The following is a 23,606-nucleotide window of genomic DNA, read 5'->3' as shown; positions in this document are numbered from 1 at the left end:
CAAAAAAGAAAGATCTGGAATAATGTCTAGGAATTCTTGGTACATTCTCCAGCACCACCATCTTAAGGTACAGATGCCATTGATGATGCGGGGACACTTACAGCTCGCCTATCAGCTTTTACAGCTTCATCCCTGGGTCAGGTATATCTGCCCTCATTATCTGATCAATCTTTGTCAACAGTCAAAGTCTCATGTAGAAGCGGTTCATGATTAACAACTGTGAATCATTCAGGGCATGATGTCGTTATGGGGATTTTCTGGTATCAGGCACAATGTCATTAACAACTGTGACATAATTCAAGGTGGTTCTGTTCATTTCTCCCACTATGGTGAAGGCTGCCATCAGCTGGGCTGTGAGCAGACCTCTGAAGATGAACCCGGAACAACACAGAGAACTCAACACAAACTTACACACATGTGCTCTCCAATTTTTAGACTGAATTTTAGATCAGATTTTTCAATTCACTAAAAGAGTCTTATCTAGTTTTATGTCAAAAATGTGTTGAAAATTTAAATAACAGATACAACCAGTGTACCATCCATCTTAAAAATAAAATATTTTTTGTTCATTCTTTTGCGTTTCTGCTTTGCAATTCAAAGGTCAACCTGCAGTTCCGTGTTTACCCATCAGAGGGCGGCATTAGTACAAACCCCCAGTGGTGTCGAAGGAAGCAAATCGAAACTCCTGAATGAGTTCACCTTCAGATAAATAGTTTGTCCCCCTCAGAGGAATAAATTACAGCTTTAGCGTCTTTGCAAAATGAATGGATCACTGCACTCGTCATCCAACGTGGTGGACATAAATCTGAAGCGACGACCCACAGGTAAGAGGGACGATTCTCGGCGGAAATGGTGCAACTGACTAGCAGATAGTTTTGCTGGAAGCTAACTACGTAGCTAGTGAATCCTGTAGCCCGGAGCTAAAGTGAAAGCTAATTTGCGATTGAAGAAATAACCAAATCTCCTCTCACAATGCATTTAAAGTGCGCGGTCGGGCTTGTGATAACTGTGTGACTATTACCATGCATTTAGCTTCATCACTAAACTGTGATTCAGGCTTTAGAAATCTTTTTAAAGGTGCAACTCGGCCTGTCAAAGTCTGTATTGAAGTCTGTGGTCATGTGAGACTTTCATTTGAGGGAATATTGCCTGGTAAACTCTTTATTTTTATTTGTTGTGTAATTATTTTGCGGTTGGCCACACTGCCCTGCTGCCTTCATTGTGCTAGTTTGATTCTTGGTGCACTTTGATCTAGTCAAATAAATAACATGTCTGAATCAGCAGCTTTGACAGACAAACGGATCTGAACCTGTTGGATCTCATTTAAATACACGTCTCTCACACCCACTGACTAATTAATTTTATCTTCTAAACTCCCAGGCTTAGGCTTCAACATCATTGGGGGTGTGGACCAGCAGTATGTTATGAATGACAACGGCATCTATGTGGCCAAAATTAAAGAGGATGGAGCAGCAGCGTTGGACGGAAGACTCGCAGAAGGGGACAAGATCCTGGCGGTAATCAGTTGTTGCTTCTTTTGGATGGCGTAGGAGGTCTTTCACAGACTTTCTCCAACATAGGACTTTCTTTATTGATTATCCACAGACTGATAATGTATCCAAAATCAATGAATGTTGATCCCTGTTGTCTTTGTCTCATGCGGTTGTGTAGATCAATGGAGTCGTGCTTGAGAATCACACACATAAACTTGCAGTGGACCTCTTCCGGACAGCAGGGCAGGATGTGGAACTCCGTGTCCAGAAAATGGTTGGTGTCATGACTCTTTTGCCTTCTATTGACAGTTTTAAGCCTCAAGAAATTTCTCTTTGTAATTATTTTGTCAGCAGGATTTAGTTTAAGGTGAATATAATTGGTTCGGCAAAGCAACTTCACACTTTGGATCGCTGAGAAGATGTTATTCCGATAATTATGCACTGTAAGGTAGCGGTTCCATTTCGTATCCAATTGAAATGGAACAGGTTTTACAATTGAATGTATTTGTGTCATTTAAGCAGATAGAACAGGTGTGTATCCAATTAAGCTCCAGTATTAACCCTTGATGCGTAAGCTCCAGTATCAACCCTTGATGCGTGTCTGTGTCTTGCAGTCGCCCCGTCACATGAATGGACCCACAGACTCGCACCCTGGAAGCGAACCATCTTTCTCTTCTCTGGGAATGTTGGCTGGTTTGGTTGGAGCTGCGGCGATTGTTGCAGTCATCTACATGCGACATCTTCGGAAGAACTTTTAACAATGCCGTCTTTGTCTGTCTGTACACTATTTTTAAGATCAAAACGTTGCTGAAGGCCAAAGAAATGAAGGGTAAACTCTTAAAGGTAGACCTAATTTGGATCAGTAGGTGGTGATTTCTTTCCATCTTCCTTCGTATTCTCTGATTAATCATAGCTGCTTGCCCCCTCCAACTCCCCCAATACAAAAGGTGTCTTTCTTATCACAAAGATCACTTAATAGATAACTTTATGATTGTATAGAGACGAAAAGGGATTTACTTGTGTCATTCCTGCTGCTGAGCTGAGCTGGGCTGGGCTCAGGCGGCAAAGAACGGCTGCTTATTCACAGTTTGTATGCGGCAGACTATTAAATCTATGGGTCAAGTCAGACCGAAAGCTTTAGGGTCCAAAATGTAAGACAGTGCTGTTCAGTCATTCGTACGCCTCTCTGTACCTCCGTCACTGAATGGCAGATCTGTCTCATAGGGCAATGTGAGAGGAACGCAATGTACTTTCTCTGGTCTAGATTCATTTTACGGGGCTTGATTTCCATTCTGCACCAACAGAAAAGTGGATGAAGGGACATCCGACTGTGCTTTTATTAAGCTGCGGGATTGAAAAGGCTTTAGTTAATGCAATAAATTGTATTATATATTCGACTTTTGAGTGCCTTTTCTGTCATCTCCTGGCAATATCAGTATTTGGTCATTGTCAAACCCATTGTGCTATTAAAGCTGTATTTTAAAACAACTCTATTGAATCAAAATACACTAAAACTCACTAAGTACGTGTTATAAGTGTCAAATGTTTGCCCAAGTTAAATCATTTCATCTTAATCATGCAAACAAACAATGTCTTATGTGAGTTGTCCACTTGTGTACCTGAGTGTGACCCTCTGCTGCCACATAGGTGTTGTCAGTCATTTCAAACATTCTCTTTACTTTCCATCGGGACCCATGCTGGTAGCTAAAGCCGTTTGGAGTTAGTTCTCTTAGAAGGGATGGATCTAATCAATTTTTACTGTCAGACATTTACAAATGCATTTTTGCACTAGTCACAATCATGGATTTTCTCCGGTCATTGCCATAGAAGAGTGATAGATGATGAAGGCTGTATTTCTGTTGTGTCTGTAAATACATTTCATGTCATTCTACTGACTGGGATTGTGAATACTTGCGGTGTGCCTGGAAAATGAATCGTTTATGGAAGTACTATGTGTTTGACATCCAAACAACTATTAAAATAATGTTGAATTCATTTATTTTTGTGTCTTTATTTCAATTTTGATAAACAAACATCCACATTGTGTGATTTAAAAACAGTATCACTGATTTATAGTAGGTAGATTGGGATAAGCAGATTGTTGTGAATTTAGATGTAACCTGACATTTCGATGTTGGAGTTTTAAAGTAACCAAGCAATACATAAATACTTAGTGGAAACATGAAGCTGTTTACAAAGTTATCAAAGGCCTTTGGACAATAGACAGCAAACAGACAAGGAGATCACTGATCTCAATGCCAAACTAAGACTAAGAGCAGCTTGAGTCAACTGTGGCTGGCGAGGTGGAGAAAGGTCAAAACAGTGTCAACAGGTTGAATATTTATACAGCTCCACCTGCCAGACAAACAGTGGACAATAAGGACATCAGTCCATATGTCAAGAGGGCAATGAAACATAAAGACAGCTACACAAATAACGTATATAGCAGCTTAGTGAGATAATAAAAGTGAAATGTATTGCTTGTTTTTGTTTTGTTGTGCAGAGCCCCAAAGTACATAACACGGCTTCTGGTAGGGATAAGGGATAAATAGTAAAATATTTCAAGTTGTCTGTTTTATGGTAATAGTACTGAGCTCTGTAGGCCAGAGACCTGCACACAATAACTGCTTATTCAATTTTTTTGTAGTTAATTCAGGTTTACAGCACAACAATAAATGCTGTTGTATTAGAACAGTGAATATATGTGAGGAATAATACCAAACTATATTTATATTTTAGTTAGTAGACTTTAATACTTATATTTGATTGTATTAAATGGTTTGATACAATTTAGGATTATGCTATTATTATCATTGTTGTTGTTGACATTATTATTATTATTATTATTATTATTATTATTATTATTATTAGCAGTAGTAGTAGTAGTGGTAGTAGTAGTAGTAGTAGTAGCAGTAGAAGATATGTTACGGCTAAATCCTCCTTGTTTGTTGTAGAAAATGTGCAGTTTAGTTTAATTTTTCCTCTTCAGTGGTGAGAAAATGACTTTAGCACGACAAAAGTAGAAATACAAAAGTAGAAATACCAAATCAAGTCTCTGTTACAAGTAAAAACATTGTAAGTTTTGCTTTAGTAAAATTAGAAGCAGGAAACCGAACTTAAGAACTCGAAGTACTCATTCTCGAGCTGGGTTGCAGAGCTTTATGAAGAGAAAGTTTATTACAAGTTGTGAATGTAAAACCTTAAAATGAAAAGTAGCTGCAGTTATCACACAAATACAGTAGAAAAGTCTGCATTCTGACAAACACGCAAACAAACAACTATTTCCGGTCATATCAAAATAAAAGCCCATAAAAGCGTGTTACCGCGTTTTCGTGTTGTCCGAGCAGATCAATACAATGCACGGAATAGTAAGTAATGTTAATTATTGATTTAAAACAACCAAAGTAATTACGTTGTATCCAAATCTGGTTTCAGGTTCTCACGTCCATCTCCGTGTATATCAGCCGTGGAGGAAGTTGTCTCAGAGGCAGATATGATGTAATCAAACGCTTCAGTCCCAGTTAGACGGAGACGATACCGCTCCACAAAACCTTCACGATACACACGGATCACTGCCAGTTCCGGACTGTGTGAAATAAATATAGGAGAGCTTCATTTTCCAGGCACAATCAAGGATAATGTCGCGGAGGTTTGCACTGCAGCGAGGCTCCAATCGGGGTCCAGAGGCAGCGGGATGCGGACCACCAGCAGCAGCAGCAGCAGCAGCCGCAGCAGCAGCAGCAGCAGTAGCACCGGTTTGATGAGATACTGCTTGTGAACTTGCCTCCCATCCTCTCCCGTTATTACCCTCTACCATGGCTCTGCTGCCCCATCCTCTGCGTGAACACGTCCCGCACTCCGCCTCCATCATCGGTCCGCCCTAAGCTGTCGCCTTTTCTCCTTCACGATGACAGGAGGACGCCTGGCTGCCTCTCTCTCCGCTTCAGATTTCAGCACTTGTAGGCCTCACATGTCCGCTTCGGATCAAGTTTTCACCGTGGCTCTTCTCATCTGATATTTTGAGTTGTTGCGAGGGGGGGCTGATAGTGCAAACACACATCAGTCGTCCTGTCACCATCGATTTACAGGATCCTTTTTATATCTCCTTTTTTGGACACGCGATGGGCCGCGTACGCTGCTACAGCTCGCTTTTGCCCTGCAGGGATTTGAGTTTCACGCTTTTCTGAACTTATTTGCCCGCGACGACTCTGTGACACCCTGTTATATAGCCGCTATTTCTCCTGCTTCTTTGGATATTTTATTTGCCTTTCTGGCCCTCTGGCTCTCCGCTACGTTTAAGTGGTGCCCTGCAGGGGAATGAGCATCCTCCATCCTTCATCCATCCATCTGCCGAATCCCTATCTCTCTCTGGTCCTGATGTCCACGGTGTGACCCTGTGATTTTCTGAGGGTGTGGAGGTGCTGATAATAAACGTCGAGGCTGGGACGTTTGCCTTTCCATCTCAGGACTAAATCATGGCCAATGAACCAGTCATCCTTAATGTGTATGATATGGTAAGACTTCATTTCAACCAGCTACTTTGCACGGAAATGCCATTCACTTCTCTTGTATCTTGATTTACAAATAGACACAAACAGAGGAAGTGAACGCACCGCCTCACACCTGTTTCGGGTTTTGGTGTCTGAACATGACAGAAATAGCTTTTTATTGTTGTGCCTGCAGCAGAATCATTCATATACTGTTTCTTTGCTTTGCCTGTGTTGATTTAAATCTACACTAGCACATCAGATATTAGGCAGTTTTGAGAAATACACATTGTTCCAGTGACAGTGTGATTTAAGTGCTTGTTCACTCATAGAGTTGGATTGATTTAGTAATCAAAAGCAACACATTCAGTTTAAACAGGTTTTATTGGAAACAACATTCTTGACAGTGGATGGTTTGTCAAGTTCAACAGTGCAACATTTTGAGTTTTTTGTAGGTTTATTGTGATTTGTTTTAGCCAGATTCCAGTTTTCTCACCTGATCCCTCATTATTTACATGTTTATAAAGGAAAGTAAGCATGTGAAATTTAGACAGCAGGCCAGTGAGTTTTGAAAGTCATGACATGTTGCCAGAAAAATCAGTTTCATGCCCAGATCACAGGCCTGTGAAACGAGAGCCATCGTGCACCCTTTGACCTCTGTCTTGGCTCACATGATGCACTCACACGCGCGCGCACACACACACACACACGCACACATGCACACATGCACACAAAAGACAAGGGTCCTCATTCAGACATGTGCCTGCTGCTGCCTGGTCATCTTGTATGAATATTATTCAACATGATTGATGATCATTCATAAAGGATAAAGTTTCATTTCAAAAATTGACAGAAAATTAAATAAACAGTGTAAATAATATATATCTTGGAATTTAGCAGGCAGTATCACAACACATTTACATGTTTTCCTTTTAGACCCAAAGCAATAGTTTCTCTCCCTAAAATATTCAGTGTTCAAGTAGTATGTCAAAGTGCCCAAATCTTTTGAATTGGCCTACTCTGTACTTTAAGTGATTGCATGAATATGAATCAACCTTTCTGGACTCTCAGCTCTGCTCTGACATCTTGAAACCATCTCACAGATGAGAGCCTAAGTGGAGGTAGAAGTAACAGCTGCTTAAACAGCTGAATTAACTGCAGTGTGGCTCTGCTGTGCCGGGACTTATGAGGTCATGTAAGGGGGCTCTTTCAATGGCTGAGCCTGTGGGAAAAGTCATCATGAGAACAGGGACAGCCTGAGTCTTCCAATTCCTGCCTGAGAATTAATCATCTGAAGAGAGGTGACGCTGAAATACAGTGGGACTGGTAGATGCGTGTAGTGGTGCATGGAGTATCTGCAGAGGCTGTATATCGTTGAGAGGGCTGCATGGATCGTTACAAGAAGTGCTGGCATGCAACATGATTTCACAAAAAGGAGAGAGGAGACACAGTGTCAGACAAGCATGACTTATATCAGCCGCTAGAGACTGAAAACTCCATTAATGTCTCCATCAAACACTTTCCCTCTTTTGTTTTATACTCAGGAAAAAAGTCAGCCATTTGATAGGTGATTTGTCATAATCTCATTTCACTTAGGGCAAAGACTTTATCCTTATCATTAGTTTCTTTACCATAGATGTTGACAGCTTGCCAAAGGTAGAAATTAACTAAATGCATTTCCTTAAGTATAGAGTGCTTTTACTTGACAATTTTGTGAGACTGCACACTTTCACTCCATGAGGTATCAGAGGGAAACAATCAGTCTTTTTCTCTTCTACATCACATTCAAAAGAAAATACATAAATAATAATAATAATAAACTTGTAAAATATGATACATTGCTGTATGTTACGTTTCCTAACAGTGTAGTGTAGTAGCAGACAGCTTAAGTTACAGCCAACTATTCTCATCATTCTTGTTATATGTCCCTTTGTCAGCAATCAGCCAATAGGGAGAGGTCACTGCAGAAACATGAGATGTGGAGGATATGCTTTTATTGCATCACTCTCAACCAGGAAACATGTTGTATTATTAATAAGGGACAGCTGGGGCAGGGTAGATTGCTCTTAGCATGTTTCCTCCCGGGTGTCCACAGGAGTACAGGAGCATCAGTGTGTGTGTGTGTGTGTGTGTGTGTGTGTGTGTGTGTGTGTGTGTGTGTGTGTGTGTGTGTGTGTGTGTGAGTGTATCGTGGTCCAGCCATGAATTATCTAATTAACATGCGCTGTAATGGTAAAGTGCGGCCCCCAGGTTGATTACAGGAATTCATTCTGTGTGGAGTTGGAGCAGATGTCCACTCGCTAAAGAGGTGGATTGGAGAGCCCATCAATGCCCCAGTGACCCCTCTTCTGCCCAGTGCATGCTGGGATAGCTGCCCCCCTCTCAAAATCCTGAATAGTATTAAACAGTGAAAAGCAGAAAATTAATATATTTCTGCCTTGAAACTCTTTATCGTGAACAAAACATGCAGTATGTTGACATTATAGTTGTAATAGTAGCCGTAAGGTTCACAGCCCAGTTTGTTACCTTTGATTGTATTGTTCTTTCTTTTATGCAGAAAAATATATACAAATTTATGATAAAACATATTTGACGTTGATGTTGAATTTCATATCATAGTCTGTCAAAGTGCATCATTGCTCTCTGGATATAACACAACATCATTTAAGTGTTGACAACTAACCCTCTTTCCCTCTCTCTCTTTCTCTCCAGTACTGGATAAATGAGTACACATCCAATCTGGGTATTGGAGTCTTCCACTCAGGCATAGAGATTTATGGCAGAGGTAAGTCGGGGGGGTCCTGTATGTCTGTGAAATCACATTACCGTCTCAGAGCAAAGTCCCTGCAGACCAAACTTCGACCAGAGTATTACGTCTGATCGTATTTGTGCAAAGCTGCCTCCACACACACCGATGAAGTCTGGCATTAAAAATAGAATATGGAATTGTGTTCATAATAACACGACCCATTTCTCTGGGTTGACTCACCCCTGAATCACTGTAATATGTGTGTGTGTGTGTGTGTGTGTGTGTGTGTGTGTGTGTGTGTGTGTGTGTGTGTGTGTGTGTGTGTGTGTGTGTGTGTGCGCGCGCGTGTGCTGAGGAAAGAGGCATAAACCAGCATGAAACCAGATCTCTGGGAATTCCATTATGTCCTTGCAGCCTAAAATATCATCTGTGCGTGCTATGTCCCAAGAGATATGGTAACAGTGAAAATAAAGGCATTACTCAAGAAAATTGCTCCTCCTTTTTATGTAAATGAAAGAAATCTAACAATGATGCAAAAGAAAACTCATTCATATAGAATTCAATATACCATCACTCTCAGGTCAAATCATGAAAACAACCCAAGTGTCAACTCTTTGGAGGGAAAGGAAATGAAATAGATAGACATTTGCTGAATCTGTTCCTGGTTGATATGTCTTACAGAATGTGTAAACACCCAGTGCCGTAGTTTTATATATTTGTAAAATGAGTCATATTTTATATGTGGATATTGCTAAATTTGCAGTGACAGTAAGACATAAACATGAACATAAGGGAAATTATAATTATGTCATGTGGCAACAGCATGATCACACTATATTTGTGTTGTGACTGGTAGTGCATATTTACATTACATTACATTACATTACGATCATTTGGCAGACGCTTTTATCCAAAGCGACTTACATTACATCATATTACCACCCTTCGCAGAGGGGGGAGCAATTGAGGGTTCGGTGCCTTGCTCAGGGGCACCTCGGCAGGGACTCGAACCGGCAACCCTCCGGTTCTTAAGCGGAAGCTCTACCCACTCGACTACTGCCTCCCTATTTACATATCTTTGGTTACTAAAGTCATTTTTTACACTATTATATTTCTGTCTCAAATGCCAGCCACAGGATACTTGCAGTTCTTATTACAGATAATACATTCAGCATAAACACCGCACAGGAGTTGTGACCTGACGCTTTATCCACTGTGTTGTGTCCCCGGTGTTTGTCGCTGTGTGCCGCTGTAAATATAGAGGGCAGAGGACTGTAATTAAGCCTAATGATTTAAATACATGGCCATGATTAATTCCTCGCTTCTCTGTGATTACAGTTGTTTACTGCCTCCATGTGAAGGGTTGACATGTGTTTTGCATTTTTTTCCTCTGTAGAATTTGCATACGGGGGGCATCCTTACCCCTTCAGTGGCATCTTTGAAATCAACCCCGGGAACGCCACTGAACTGGGCGAGACGTTCAAATTTAAGTAAGTTTGTTGTTTCATAGTCAAATTGTTGAAGAAACAATCCTGCTGATACACATTTTTGTGTGTTGAAACAGGGAGGCGATTGTTTTAGGCACGACAGACTTTACAGAGGAGGACATCGATAAAATCATGGAGGAGCTGGGAAAAGAGTTCAAGGGAAACGCCTACCACCTAATGCACAAAAACTGCAACCATTTCTCCTCCTCCCTGTCTGAGGTCAGTCCGATACCGTGTCTACTGTCCAACTAAGATACAGAACTAACAATTGTGAAAACATTAAACAATAAAAAGGCCAAAATATCAGATTTATGCTATTTTTATACTACTATTTCAATGTTGGAATACATATAGAAAAAACATATCTACTGTATCTATCTAAGCAGCGTAGCTTGTAATGTATAACACAAAGGCAAGGATGGATGCAACATACTGATCTCACTGTGACATAAACTGAAACATAGTCTAGGTAATGACAAATGACATTCAAGGCTTAATGATAAAAACTGACCAAAATCAATACCGACAGTGTGTTTTTGTGCGTTTTTTTGGTAATAGCCATAGTGTTCTATTATTCATATTAGTTAAAAAGCATGATTTATAAATCAAATCAGTCAAAACGTGTAAAGGCGTGCATTAGCATATAAAATAATCCTTTATTCGTCCCAGAACAGGGAAATTCACATTTTTACAGCAGCAAGGTGGATAGTGCAAAACAATAAAGCACATTAAAAAATAAGAGTCCAAAAAAAGTACAATACAACTTAAGTCCAGAATTGCAAATCGATGCATAGAGCCGATGTGACAATCTAAGTCATGTGTCATCAGCATAATGAAGGCGATTCACATTATGTTATTGAGGAAGAAGCATGTACTACATGTGTATTCTTTGATTTGTCTTCCAGCTGCTGTGTGGACGGGAGATCCCTCGCTGGGTCAACAGACTGGCTTACTTCAGCTCCTGCATTCCTTTCCTGCAGAGCTGCCTACCCAAGGAGTGGTTAACACCGGCGGCCCTGCAGAGCCACATCAGCCTCGGCCTCCACAAGGAGGAGCAGAACGAGTCAAGCGACGACGACCCTTCATCCCCGCCTGGTGCTGGTGCCTCTGGTTCCTCCCACAGCTGTCGCCACACGAGAGTGTGAACTGCTCCAGACACTCGGACCTCTGAACCTTCTCGCCATCGCTGCAAGTGGCTAAAGTGGCATTAATGGGTTTGAACAACGACCTGACCTCATACTGTTTGTCCTCCGACTAAAGAGGCAGGGAAAGAAGAGTTCCCTCTTCCTGAACAGAGCTGCTGCTAGAGTCTTCAGACCTACAGAGGCCCTCTCCCTTCCAGAAATGACAGGATGACAGAGGTGAACTTTGACCTGAGCCCTAAGCATTGAAACGTGGCTCAGGCCTGACAACTACTTGTAGATCTGAAGTTTATAGTCCAGTATTAATAGACTTTTCCATAAACTTTTAAACCTGTGTCAGCCTTCTTCCCTGTCCTGCCTTCAGAGCTGCTTTTGTAGAATATACCAGAGACTACTGATAGCGACATAACCAGGAATTGCTAATCTGCGGAATTCCAACAAGTTCCTGTTCAATAACCTCTATGTGGCCTTCAGTTGACATAGGTTAATCTGATTTGTGTACTTTACCTGGGCCATTGTAGAAGGTTTGAATGTCGAAGAGGGTTTTATTCCTTCTGAACTAGTGAAAATGTTGCATGTAGAAAGAATCTGACACAACAGAAAACCAGACTCAAATGAGACACCTCCGTTCTGGCCATGTGTTGAGGTATTTCTCCCCCCTTTGTTTTTGTAAAAAGTTCACGTGAACTGTGATCTATTTTATCAGTATTTGGGGATCAGCTGCCACTATCCCCTCAGTCATACATGGTTTCAATCAATCAAAGGCAAATACTGTTCGTACGACCTCGGGCAGCCCAGTCACTATCAGTGAACATTAGATGTTTGATCTCAGAGATAGAAACAAACTCTCAAGCTGCTTCATTGCCACAGATGAACAGATTCACTTTGTGATGCATTACAACTTTGTCGACGCTTTTATATCCAAAGGACCTTCATAATATTGCGAGGATATTAAATTCAAGTTAAAGGTAGATTGGTAAATTCAACTAATCCAAGATTCACAGATTTGATCCCAGCTAATGCCTTTTTCATGCTTCATGTTTCTCATGAGTTCAAAGCCACAATGGTGTGTATCAGACAGAAAATACAAAGATTCAGTGGCCACTAGATACTTGTACAATCGAGTGCAACACCTTTCTGTAGCCCTTGTAAAGCTGATAATGTTCAGTTTTGTTGACATTGTGTAAGAAGTTAATTGTAGCCATAGTTGGTGGTGCTGGATTGTATGGTGTTTCTAATTCTGTCCCTCTCCCTGGACATGAGCAGCTTCACAAAGGTACAGTAGGATTCAAAGCAAGGGTGCTATATAGGATTATGCAGGGTTTAATTGCTGCATATCAGTAAATTTGTCCATCTTCTAAATGTCAGAGAACCTGAAAGACCACTGTAACTTTTAAATTACAATTATCACTTATGTAGCTCCAATGAATTTGTTACAATTCTCCCAAATTCCTTATGTGGGAGGCTTAAAAGGAGCTAGTCAGATATTCTAAGATGTTTCTCAGTGGTCCTGGTCAAGTAAGCATTTTCACAATGAACTCCTCTTGTCTTATAAAGCTTTACATAAGTGAAATAATTCAGTTTTCAATTTTTTGTTGTTTCTAACTATGGGATCAATCGCTGAATGTTCACCAGAAAAGACTGAGCTGCCATGAGGAAGTATTGAATCTTGCCCTTGAAACGACATGACCCATAATTGTACTGTATGTTTGATTTCATGTTTACAGACTTGAAGCATTTGGGGGATCATGCATAAGTGGTGCTCTGAGATTTTAGATTGTTGCACTGAGAAGATCAGATAAAGGGGGAAATATGATGTCATTAAGTTATTTATAATCATTGTGGATTAGCATACTTACCATACTTGCCTGTTCGACCCTTTGAATAAGATGCTGATGCTAATTACGATGACGATGATGATGATGAAGAGACAACCATAAGCTCCTTGTAATTTTCATTCATATCAGTTTATGGTGCAATGTTGCATTTCAGTGAAACAGCACACTTGTGATTTGAATCTCACGTCTGTCAGCCCTCAAGTTATTCTCCTGCTGTGGTGCGTTCTAGGACAGCTGCCCTTTCTCAGGAAGGAAATCACGTGACCTGTGGTATTGACCTGGTCGTCCTATTCCTGCTGAACACCTTGACAAATGTTGAAAGTGCACATTAGCCATTTCATTTTAAATTCTTCAATAAGCTATAGTTATTTAATTTTGATGTCATCCTTCATTTCGTCAAGTGTGTTGTGTTCATATTTCCTTGTGTATTTTATTTTTTATATTTTCATTTGACATTGATCAGTATTCCGTGCTCAGAGTCTTTGGCACTTTCTACAGAGCAGACCGGACAGGTACTTTTTTCTATTGTACTGTGTCAACCTTAACCTTGTATGTCCTTTTTCCTTACCCAAGACGATTTCAAGAATGATATAGTATCAGAATAAAGACAAGAAATAAACAAAATTGTCAACAGATTGTGCTTTTTCTGTTTAAGCTGAATACATGGAATAAGATAAATTTAGCAGATGGAAACGATCTTTATGGATAGAATGGAGATCTGGAAGAGAAAATGAAGCTGAAATCAAAGAAAATTGCTACAATATTTTCCCATCTTTTATGCAACGAAGAAGAAAACACTATGATACAGTTAACTACTACTTATAGTTGTTTTTTGAGTTTTTTTAATATAGAGGATTGTATTGCTCACTGTAAGGAAAATATAATGTGTGTTATTACTTCGTTTAAAGGATTATTTTGTACGATTTGGGAAATTCATAGACGTGATTTCAAGCTCTAAATACCCCCCTTTGTTTCAATTAATTAGTTCTGAATTGAGAAATTATTTTGAGTCTCCAAAACGCATCAACAATATAAAAGAAAAGAGATGAGTAAAAAATTATTGCGTTTTCCTAAATGTATTGTTCTTTTTGTCTGTTTGGCTCAGAAGTCTCATGCAGTTCTCTTCACGAAGTCGAGTCGCCTGTTATTCGGGGTTGCCATATCCCTATTGCAGCCCTCTTCAAAATGTAGAAATTGTGTCTTCGAATATAGGAAAATTCACTAATCCAAGGTAGTTTTTTAAATTATTTCGTGAGTACAATGATATGTTCTTTTCTAACGTTGTTATATTGTAAAATAGACATACAGCATTGCTACGCAGCATCCAATGAGCTCTGCACGCTTACTATCGGATCTGGCAACTTTCAGGCAACGTTTCCTCATAGCGTTCTCATCCTTGCTCTCTGGACTCATTCGCCATTTTGATCAGCCAAGTAAAGGTTAAATCTAAAGGGCTGTATTTGCAGCTGTTTCAGAGAGAAAACTGGAGAAAACGGAGGTAAGGACGATTCCCGTTTAAAGTTTAATAATTTTGTCAATTATTACGTTGTGTTTTTGATGAGTATATTGTTATTGCTCGTATGTTCGTTACCGAATGTTTCTGTCTAACATTAGCTTCAAAAGCTACCGCTACCCCGACCGCGAGGCAAGCTAGTGCTAATGCTAACTGCTTTGAAATGGTCGCATGAGAAGCAACACGATTAATGTCATAAACCATTACTATTCCGCCAAAATAACATAAGTACGACGACACATATTGCAATTTTGCAACAGTAATTAAGTCGAGTATTGTTGTTTTTTTTTTAGAAAAAACCCTTTCGAATTTTACCCAGGAATTCATTTTCCGTTCTTTGCTTTCTTCTCTACAACCTGGTTTAAAGTGAGGATAATAGAATGATACAGGTGTGTGTAGAACAAACCTCACAATGCAATCCAAAAATAAAGGATCACTCGCGATTAGATACATTTAAACACTAACGTATGGTTGAAAAGAAGGCCCAGACCACAAGTGGTGCCTTCGCGGCTTCTCGGTTCAGATACATGATCTTAAATCTAGGAATTAAACCTGTAATCAATGTTTTCGATTTGATTGTAGTACTGGTTAACTGAATTTGTGCATATTACGGATTTGTGGGTTCGTGCGACGGTGTAGGCCCGCCAAACAAAAGTCTGGTGTAGCTGGATCATCACGTGGTCCTTTATGCAGAGACTTCCTCCATTTACAGGGTCTGTTCTGAGCAGTTTCAGTGTAGTTTGAAGTCAGGACCTCCTGTGATTATGTCCCGTATCATTCACTTACTACCTGATTCATCCATTGATCACAAATGTTAAAAGTTAAGAAATCGTGACAAATATTTGCAATCAATTTAGTTGTCTCTGTGTGGTACACTTAATCATTGCATCTCATCTAAAATCCCATTAGGATTCCTTCGATTAGTTTAAAACTAACAAAAGCAACTAATCCTATCTATAGAAACAGTGGGATTAGGCAATGTCTGGCTGATTAACATGATCAAATACAAAGAAGATAAATTGGTATTTACCCGGTTATTGATTAATTTTCTGACAACTGACTCGTTAGGCATTACTCAGTATTGGACTCTGTTCTTTTCACAAGTTGTAAAAAAAAATCCAGTGCCGTGGTTCCCAGACCTTTTCTGCAGGCCCCCCAACGCACACCTCTGCACACACACACACACATCTTTAGCTTCCAAACGCCTCTGGAATTTATTTCAAACATTGCAATTCAGAAAAGTGGAACTTATTATTTAACAACTAATAATAGTGTGGTCTAACAGTGAAGTATTGTGCAACTTTTACTGTTTAACAGCTCTTCTGCTTTCAACATGGTTTCTCTCTTGTCACGCCCCCACTTTGGGAACCACAGATCTAGTGTATTAGACACCAACCAATCTGTGTGGCTGTAAAAAATAGATCTGCTTAAAAATAGATAGCTTATAGATAGATTTCTGGCATCAGGTTGCCCAATTTGAAACGTCTGAAAATGCCCCAGCTTGGCTGTACTCGTACTGTTTATGTATTTCTGTGACTTATCTTGGTGCCTGAGGACATAAACTGCTAGGTTTAAAACAAACTGCTGGTCAGTTTCGCAGTCTTTGTGAGGTACAGTAGGCGCAACTCCAGATTTTCTTATTGTTGTAAGAAAATCTGGAGTTATACACTGTCTAATGGTTGTCAAATATTAGCCTGCTTTTATTGCAGTAGTGAGTGACCTCTGCTAACTTGTGTTTGTCTTTGCACCAGGTAAACATGAGTGGCTGTCGCGTCTTTATTGGCCGTCTAAGCCCCCATGCCAGAGAGAGAGACGTGGAGAAGTTTTTCAAAGGCTATGGACGCATCCGGGAAATCAATCTAAAGAACGGATTTGGCTTTGTGGTTAGTATAACTGAATGTCCCGTGCGTGTAAATAAACCGGATCCCGTTCAGCCTTTCACCTTGACTGAGTCCTAACCCTTTCTCCTCTCTACTCAGGAATTTGATGACCACAGAGACGCAGATGATGCAGTGTACGAGTTGAATGGCAAAGAACTGTGTAATGAAAGGTACGGCCCTGATCTGAGGACAACAGGTCTTAGTACAGGTCTAAGTTGACTTCTTACTTTGAGGAACCTAATAGTTGTCCGGTTCTACAGAAAGGACTAGACTAGAAGTTGTAGAGATGGTCCCTTTGATTCCAGGCATGTTCATTCGTTGGTGTCTTCACTGGATGAAGGTGCCTGCTAAGTAGTCTTGGGGGGGTTAGAACCCTCAATGTGTACTGTCGGTGTACTGCCTACCATACTAATCACTTCTACACTTCTCAGGGTCACTATTGAGCACGCACGCTCCAGACGAGGACGGGGAGGCGGCCCTGGAATGGGACGCTTCAGCAGCTATCGGCCGTCACGCAGCAGTGGATCCAGGTACGTTAGCTGAGCTCGCTGAAGCCTGAACTACTCAGTAATGTGTAGCTTCTAATCATGTTGTGGCACAGTCACTGACTGTCACTGGTAACTGGAAAAGGAAATCCAGCACATTAACTAACTGATATTAAAAGTGGTCTAAGATATTTATACAAACAAAGAGATAAAGTTAAATAACTAACTCAAACGATAAATAATTCATTACGTAACATAAAACGCGGCACTTTTTAATACATTTGACCATACATGTATCAGCAGTGAGATAGTCACATGTCTGAAGAGAGCTTTTGGCAAATGAAGGCATGTCATTCCGTCTCAGAGTCCAAATCAAATATTGACAGAGCTCAACAGCTGAAAAACAAACGCAACGCGCAACGGAAATGTTTGGAAAGTGGTAGGTTGTGTCGTGAAAAATAAACTGAGACGCATTTCGAGGCATGTAACACCGACACTTATTGCAAGATATTGTACTTAAAACTCTTTCCTTTTTGCCCTGTGCTCTACAGGTATGGCCCACCTGTGCGGACTGAATACAGACTCATTGTAGAGAACCTCTCCTCGCGTATCAGCTGGCAGGTGAGAGATTACCGCACTTTCCTCCGTGTCAAATTACTCAAAGGAATTTTTTCTTTAAATATCTGAAACAGATTAATGACCTGTGTTTATGTGCAGCAGCATTCATTTGATCCGCCTAGGTAAATTTTCAAAAGTACAAAAAAAAAACTCCAAACATGTATATACTTTTAAATTCAATTGGCTAATCAGATAAGAAAGCCCCCAGTCTTTTTTTTCTCGCTTTGCCTCCATATTCTGTTGTTTTTTTTTCACAGAAAGCATTGTTATAGCTGATGGGCATTCTTAACCAAAATCATATAAATGTTTTTTAACCGCTGCTCTGATATGGTTTCCTTATATCAGAGTTGAATGCACATCCTCCATGGAGGTGTCAGAAGTGTATAGCGCCCTCTCCTGGCTGTTTTTTTCTGAATAGTGTCCATTTGGTGCCTCTCCTCACACGCAGTTGCCGCCGGTCTAAAGTCTTGGCTGGGCCCCCTAGAGGGTGAAAGTGGTCTAGCGCAGGATACGGTAGCCTTAGGAGGTCCGTAGCCACAGTCTGGAGGGTCTGTGGGCTGGCATCCCCGACTGCTGTAACCCCCCTCAAATCCACGGTCCCTACACTCTCCCGTTTGGGTCTTTTTCTGTTGCTGATGGAGCTGGGGGGGTGCTGAGTTGGGCGCACACCCCCTCCCCCCTACTTGCTCTCTGGTGGTTCCTTACTTGTGGAGGCCGGATGCTGAATCAAGGCAGAGGTCGTTTCTCAAGGGCTTAACACTGCATTGGTTCCCATTTGCTATTTGGAGTGGCTCTATGCTAATATCTTCCTGGGTATGGAATGGTAAGTAGCATAAAACTCAATATGTGATTGGGTTTGTAAAGGGTTGGGGGTACATGGGTGTAGACATACATTCTCAAGCGGGGAAGGGAGGGTGGTTTTAGTATGCAAGTCGTTTTTTTGTAGGTTACATGAACAAAAAGGCACCACAAATTCGACTAGTTATTTTTCTGTCCTATCAGTAGCACCAAATATTATCATACATGTTTATTGTCACACACACTCAGATGATAATCACTTTACTAAATACAAAATTAAGTCACATTAAAGCCCCAACTGCAGTGTCACTATACAGCTGTCAGGTATCTCACTGTGGTGTTAAATCGTTTTTCTTTTTTTTCTGATAAATCGCGAATTCAAGGAGCCTACTAGTGCGACTTGGGTATTTTTGGGTAAATGAAACACTTGTCCACTCACAGAGCTTTTTCAGTGGCCTTTTTGTCCCCCTTTACCTACCCTCCACTGAAACACGAGCTTATCACATATATTGTTTTGCTATGAGACCTAGGTTAGTATAACCCAGGTTAAAGTTTTTTGTGTATGTGTGTGCTGGTTTCTTGCTCATTTTTCTCCCTTCAGGTCTGCAAAGGCTCTCACTGGCATCTCGCATGTTTGATTCATTTAATAATCCTCCATATGCTTTGCAACAGGACCTGAAAGACCTGATGAGAAAAGCAGGTGAAGTTACCTTTGTGGACGCTCACAGACCCAACAAAAATGAAGGGTGAGTACATCTCTGTATGTCCGTTAACCCTGAAGTTCCACAGTATGCTTTGAGTTGTCAACAGGCGAAATGATTTCATGACATCGTCTCATTAAAAAAAAACCTCTTGATTATAGGGTGGTTGAGTTTGCATCTCGCAGCGATATGAAGAATGCCATTTCCAAGCTTGATGGGACAGAACTGAATGGACGCAAGCTGAAAATCTTTGAGGATCGCAGGAGGTGAGTTTGATTGAAACCAATTTGGTTGGTTTGCGGTAGGAGACATATTTGATTGTGTAATTCCATGATTTACGATTCCTCTCCTCTCCCCCCCCAACAGTCAAAGCAAGAGCCGCTCCCGTTCCCGCAGCTACTCCCGCTCGAAGAGCCGTTCCAGGAGTCGCAACCGTTCCAGGAGTCGCTCCAGATCCCCCAGCCGCACGCCAGAAAAGAAATCGGCGGGAGGCAAGGCCGGCGCCAGATCCCCCTCTCGCTCCAAGTCCCGTTCAAAATCCCGCTCCAAGTCCCGCTCACGTTCTCCTCCTCCCGCTCAGAACAAACAGTCGCGCTCCCGTTCCCGTTCTCGCTCCCGTTCTCGCTCCCGCTCCCGTTCCCGCTCTGCATCAGTAGACAGCAAACAGTGAGATGTTTTACACCTGTAGGCAGTTTAATAGATTGAAAGCTGCTGACCTTAGGCCTGCGTGAGGCTTTTGTTTTTTAATTAAGGGGGGGGGTTTGCCTTCGGGACAGCTTCTTTTTTTGAAGTAAGAACATCAAGTCAATTAATATGCCCACATTTGTAAATATCTGTAATTCTTAGTTTGGATGTGCTTCCACAGAAAGAATACGTCTGATTTCTAGCTGTCTCGTGATTCATACAATTCCATTTTGAAAGCCCTCGTGTGTCGATGAGATTTCGAGAAACGTCTCTCACGGGTTACATACTCTATGGATAAACCTTGGTGCCTACTCTCATTGTCTGCCAAGGATCTGCCATAAAGACGATTCCATCCATTCTCCCGTTTTTTTTTGCTTGTCACATTAAGTTAAACGTCAGGTGGGAATTGTATGGATTTTCCCCCAAATGTTCATGTTTTTAAGATATCAAGGTCCTGAGATTGTGTGAAGCTGTGACTACGCCCAACAGTGCGTGCTTCTACGTGTTGGAATCGCTGCCCTGATATGTGAATATACAAATGCAAACATCTCAGACGGTGATTTACTTCAGCTTGTTTTTGTAATTCTGTTGGAATCTGTCTACTTTTGACTATTTAGTTGGATGGTGCAGTGAGCTCCGGCTCCATGTTTGATGTCGGCCATTAATTTTCCTTTGCTTGTGTTTACTTAAGATCCAGCCTCGCTCTGCTGGTTGGTGAGTTCTTAAACATGAGAGAGTTGTGTTTTTTTGTTTCAGCAGGCAGAATTATATTATTCAGTATACTGATTTGCTAACAATGAAACACAATATTTTTGTTTGTTTTTTTGAAGAAAGTGACTATTTTGAAAAACATTTCTGGAGTCCAGAGATTCATGTGACATTTCTGGAAAAGCAAACCTTAATAAAGCTTTCACGACCATCAGACGTGTCGGTCATTCTCCAATTTGTCCCTCCTTGAAAATGCATCACATTTCCAATCAAGGGGTTAGTATGCTTATTGACTCCATCAGCTGTCAAGCTTTCTGTTCCTAATTAATCAGGAAATGAAACCAAGTCAACAAAACACTCAATGTTTTCACTGATATTCTTAGAATGGGATTTGAACCTATAAAATTATGCATTGTGCAGCACTGATTTGCTGCACATTGCAGCTTTACATTGACCACATGGTGGCAGCACCTGCCTGCAGTGAGACGTTCAGACTTTCTGAAGGCTCTGGTGTCCATGTAAAAGATCAGTACAATGAGACATACAAGCACTCTTTAGTTAAAATACAAAATGTGTGCATGTGGTTAACTGCAAAACATTCACCGAGGTGCAGAACATCCCAAGTGCAGGACCACATCTCGAGTGAGGACGATTCCATCTCTAAATCATGAAGTGATATGAGCGGATTGGCGATGAAGCAGTGCACCATGTGTCAGCAAAAAGGGTTTTGGTAATGTCTGGTAAGTAAAAAGTGAATGTTAGGGGTGCAGGAGCCGCCCAGACCTGCAGCACTGCACCTGCCAGGGAAACCAGTGAAATGCAGAGCTGAGCAATTACGTTGATGACGTTTTCCTGGTATGGATGTATGAGAGGCGATTAATGCCACAGAGTATCCAAGAGGGAAAAGCTTCAATAAGGTACAAAATGATCTAGAAGCTCAACCACATCTGCTGGATTGCTGTAAATTCCTTCATAATGGTGAATCAAATCAACACAAAGTCAAATAATAGTTGTATATGCATCAGAGCCTCGAGTAGGAGCATTGCGTTACATTGAGGCAGCATGTTGAGCAATATGTTGGTGACTCAGTGGGTGTTTGCGACAAACATATGTACAGCTGAAAGTGAGTTATGCTGTAAGAGTGGTTTCTCAGGCTATTTTGGTATTTTCTTTCTAACATGAAAACGGTTGCTCTGTTGCCTCCCCACAAGAAAGCCCTGGGCTCATATCTGACTGGGGTCTTTGCCTGTCCCTGCTGCAATTAAATGCAAAAATGTGATTAAGCTGTATACATTAAGCCACATACAGAATCAAAAGAATTCCACTCCTGCCTGTGAATGAACATTTTCCAGCATTTTGCTTTAAACCCGTTTCTTCCTCTCCTTATGCATCTTGTCCACATGAATTAATTTCCTAGGTTTCAATATTTCTTTCCTTTTTCTCCTTCCTTTCCTGTCTATCTCCAAAATCTCTAAATATAGTATTAATGTGTAGTGTGACTTGTGTGTAGTATATTCGAGACTCTACAGACATATTATTTAGGCTTGAGTATCACTTAGAAAGTATAAAAATATTTGTTTAACAATGTAAAGCTCCTAGTTGTTCTTTTCAGAGTTCAAAACATATAATTGCGCTTTAAGCCCAAACAGAAACTGTGATTACTCTTCGCCTCCCCTCTCGCCACGCCTCCGTGGCATTAATCAGCCTTCATACTTTCCCCAGTAGCGTGGTAGGCAGTAGGCACAACAAGCTCGGCGGTCGCCCGGTTCAGTCCTGCGCAGTTCCCCTCCCGGTACCGGAGCTCCACACTGACCTACCGGCACCACAATGACGGAGAAATGAGTTCGTCCTCCGGCGTTCACCTCGCACTAACGTGAGTGTGTGTGACGGAGCCACTTTAACGACGCAGACAGAACACCGCACCCGGTCTGCTGTTGACAAATAACCTGCTTGGGTGTCGCACGGTTCCACCCGCACCCCGGGACCATGGCGGAGAGAAGTGGCCGGCTGAGTTTCCCCGGCAGCGGGGCTCTCAACAGACCCGTGCCCATGAACCTGTTTGCGACGTGGGAGATAGATGGGTCCTCCCCGAACTGCATCCCGAGGTAAGGCAACTGCAGGCGGCGTGAACAGGCACAGCGGAGCCTTTAAACTTTACAGCCCAGAGTCTACCAATGCGCCAGACTGCTGCGGCTTACCTCCACTTTGCTGTATCATTATGTCCAGTGGATACCCAGCTCCGGGATTAATGCCACATCAGCCATCTGCACTGGTAGTCGGTGATGTAGCTCTATATTAAAAGGTGGAGACCAAGTGTATTCTGTGTTTGGTGACAAACATTTGGCAGTCAGCCACCACAAATAGCAGTGCAGAGTGACAACAGACTGTAAAGGTGTAAACACTGGATTCTTGCAGGCTGCACATAGACTTTTGGGTTGAATGAAAGTGGAGGCTTATAAGCATCCATTCAGATGTCAGGATGCAGAGCGGCCTGACGGCAGACAGGTCACTGTGGCCGCCTCCATCATAGAGGGGATCATAGCACCCGTGACCCCATGACCCCAGACTCACGCTGCACGACTTCAATGCTCAATTTTGATTTACTGGGACGAATTCAAATATACATGTTATTGTTTCGACTGTGCACGTTCCATTCTCAATTGAGTCAACTGAGTGCCATCACTGTCAACTGACCTGCACATCAAAATATTAAGACTATAGAAGCCAAATCATGCATATGGGATTATTACATAAACGCTCCCTCATTGTAAAATGGACACGTTATCCAATCACATCTGCTTCTATTCTGGCTTGTATCAGTTTTGCATTGATTGTGCAGCTACATTATCCCATGGCCTCATTCAGCCATTTTCTATGCGTTTAGTTAAGAGACAGTTCTGCTATTTAGAGGACTTGCTTGCATTGAGAGCAGACACTGAATGTTCCTTGTTGTTTCAAATAGCAAAAGGGAAGGAAGATAGAGCATAGAGTCACATTACAGCACCTCAATGTCCCTTCAATGG

At 41.4% G+C, this 23,606-nt stretch overlaps 4 protein-coding genes across 8 annotated transcripts in view; all 4 read left to right on the top strand.

The window, feature by feature from the left end:
* Positions 1 to 638: 638 nt before the first annotated feature.
* On the top strand, positions 639 to 3,488 carry synj2bp (synaptojanin 2 binding protein). The gene is made up of 4 exons (XM_076157750.1): positions 639 to 824; positions 1,381 to 1,517; positions 1,672 to 1,767; positions 2,108 to 3,488. The coding sequence occupies exons 1-4, from the start codon at positions 761 to 763 to the stop codon at positions 2,249 to 2,251; spliced, it is 441 nt and encodes a 146-aa protein (XP_076013865.1). The 5' UTR covers positions 639 to 760; the 3' UTR covers positions 2,252 to 3,488.
* A 1,208-nt stretch (positions 3,489 to 4,696) lies between these two features.
* Positions 4,697 to 13,801, top strand: LOC143006339 (deubiquitinase DESI2). Its single transcript, XM_076157749.1, has 5 exons — positions 4,697 to 6,007; positions 8,693 to 8,765; positions 10,126 to 10,219; positions 10,294 to 10,435; positions 11,122 to 13,801. The coding sequence occupies exons 1-5, from the start codon at positions 5,969 to 5,971 to the stop codon at positions 11,359 to 11,361; spliced, it is 588 nt and encodes a 195-aa protein (XP_076013864.1). The 5' UTR covers positions 4,697 to 5,968; the 3' UTR covers positions 11,362 to 13,801.
* Positions 13,802 to 14,596: 795 nt separating this feature from the next.
* srsf5a (serine and arginine rich splicing factor 5a) lies at positions 14,597 to 20,795 on the top strand. 2 transcript variants are annotated; one of them, XM_076157747.1, is made up of 8 exons: positions 14,597 to 14,694; positions 16,461 to 16,592; positions 16,689 to 16,759; positions 17,021 to 17,119; positions 17,626 to 17,695; positions 19,163 to 19,236; positions 19,353 to 19,457; positions 19,558 to 20,795. In XM_076157747.1, exons 2-8 carry the CDS (start codon positions 16,467 to 16,469, stop codon positions 19,859 to 19,861), a joined length of 849 nt encoding a protein of 282 aa, XP_076013862.1. In that variant the 5' UTR covers positions 14,597 to 14,694; positions 16,461 to 16,466; the 3' UTR covers positions 19,862 to 20,795. The 2 variants fall into 2 exon arrangements, with proteins under 2 accessions (XP_076013862.1, XP_076013863.1); XM_076157748.1 differs by lacking the exons at positions 19,163 to 19,236; positions 19,353 to 19,457; positions 19,558 to 20,795 and adding an exon at positions 18,141 to 18,634.
* Positions 20,796 to 22,313: 1,518 nt separating this feature from the next.
* pacs2 (phosphofurin acidic cluster sorting protein 2) overlaps positions 22,314 to 23,606 on the top strand; it is a 41,555-nt gene continuing 40,262 nt past the window's right edge. For all 4 annotated transcript variants that reach the window (XM_076157734.1, XM_076157736.1, XM_076157735.1 and 1 more), the window contains exon 1: positions 22,314 to 22,688. In XM_076157734.1, the coding sequence (XP_076013849.1) occupies positions 22,570 to 22,688 (119 nt within the window). In that variant the 5' untranslated portion in view covers positions 22,314 to 22,569. The remainder of the gene's footprint in view (positions 22,689 to 23,606) is intronic.

The sequence above is a fragment of the Genypterus blacodes genome, unplaced genomic scaffold (genome assembly GCF_046128005.1).
Source record: "Genypterus blacodes isolate CSIRO-AG114 ecotype Tasmania unplaced genomic scaffold, CSIRO-AGI_Gbla_v1 ptg000073l_1, whole genome shotgun sequence".
Classification (NCBI taxonomy): Eukaryota; Metazoa; Chordata; class Actinopteri; order Ophidiiformes; family Ophidiidae; genus Genypterus; species Genypterus blacodes.
The sequence above is the reverse complement of the archived record's forward strand: the minus strand, read 5'-3'. Positions and strand labels throughout refer to the sequence as shown.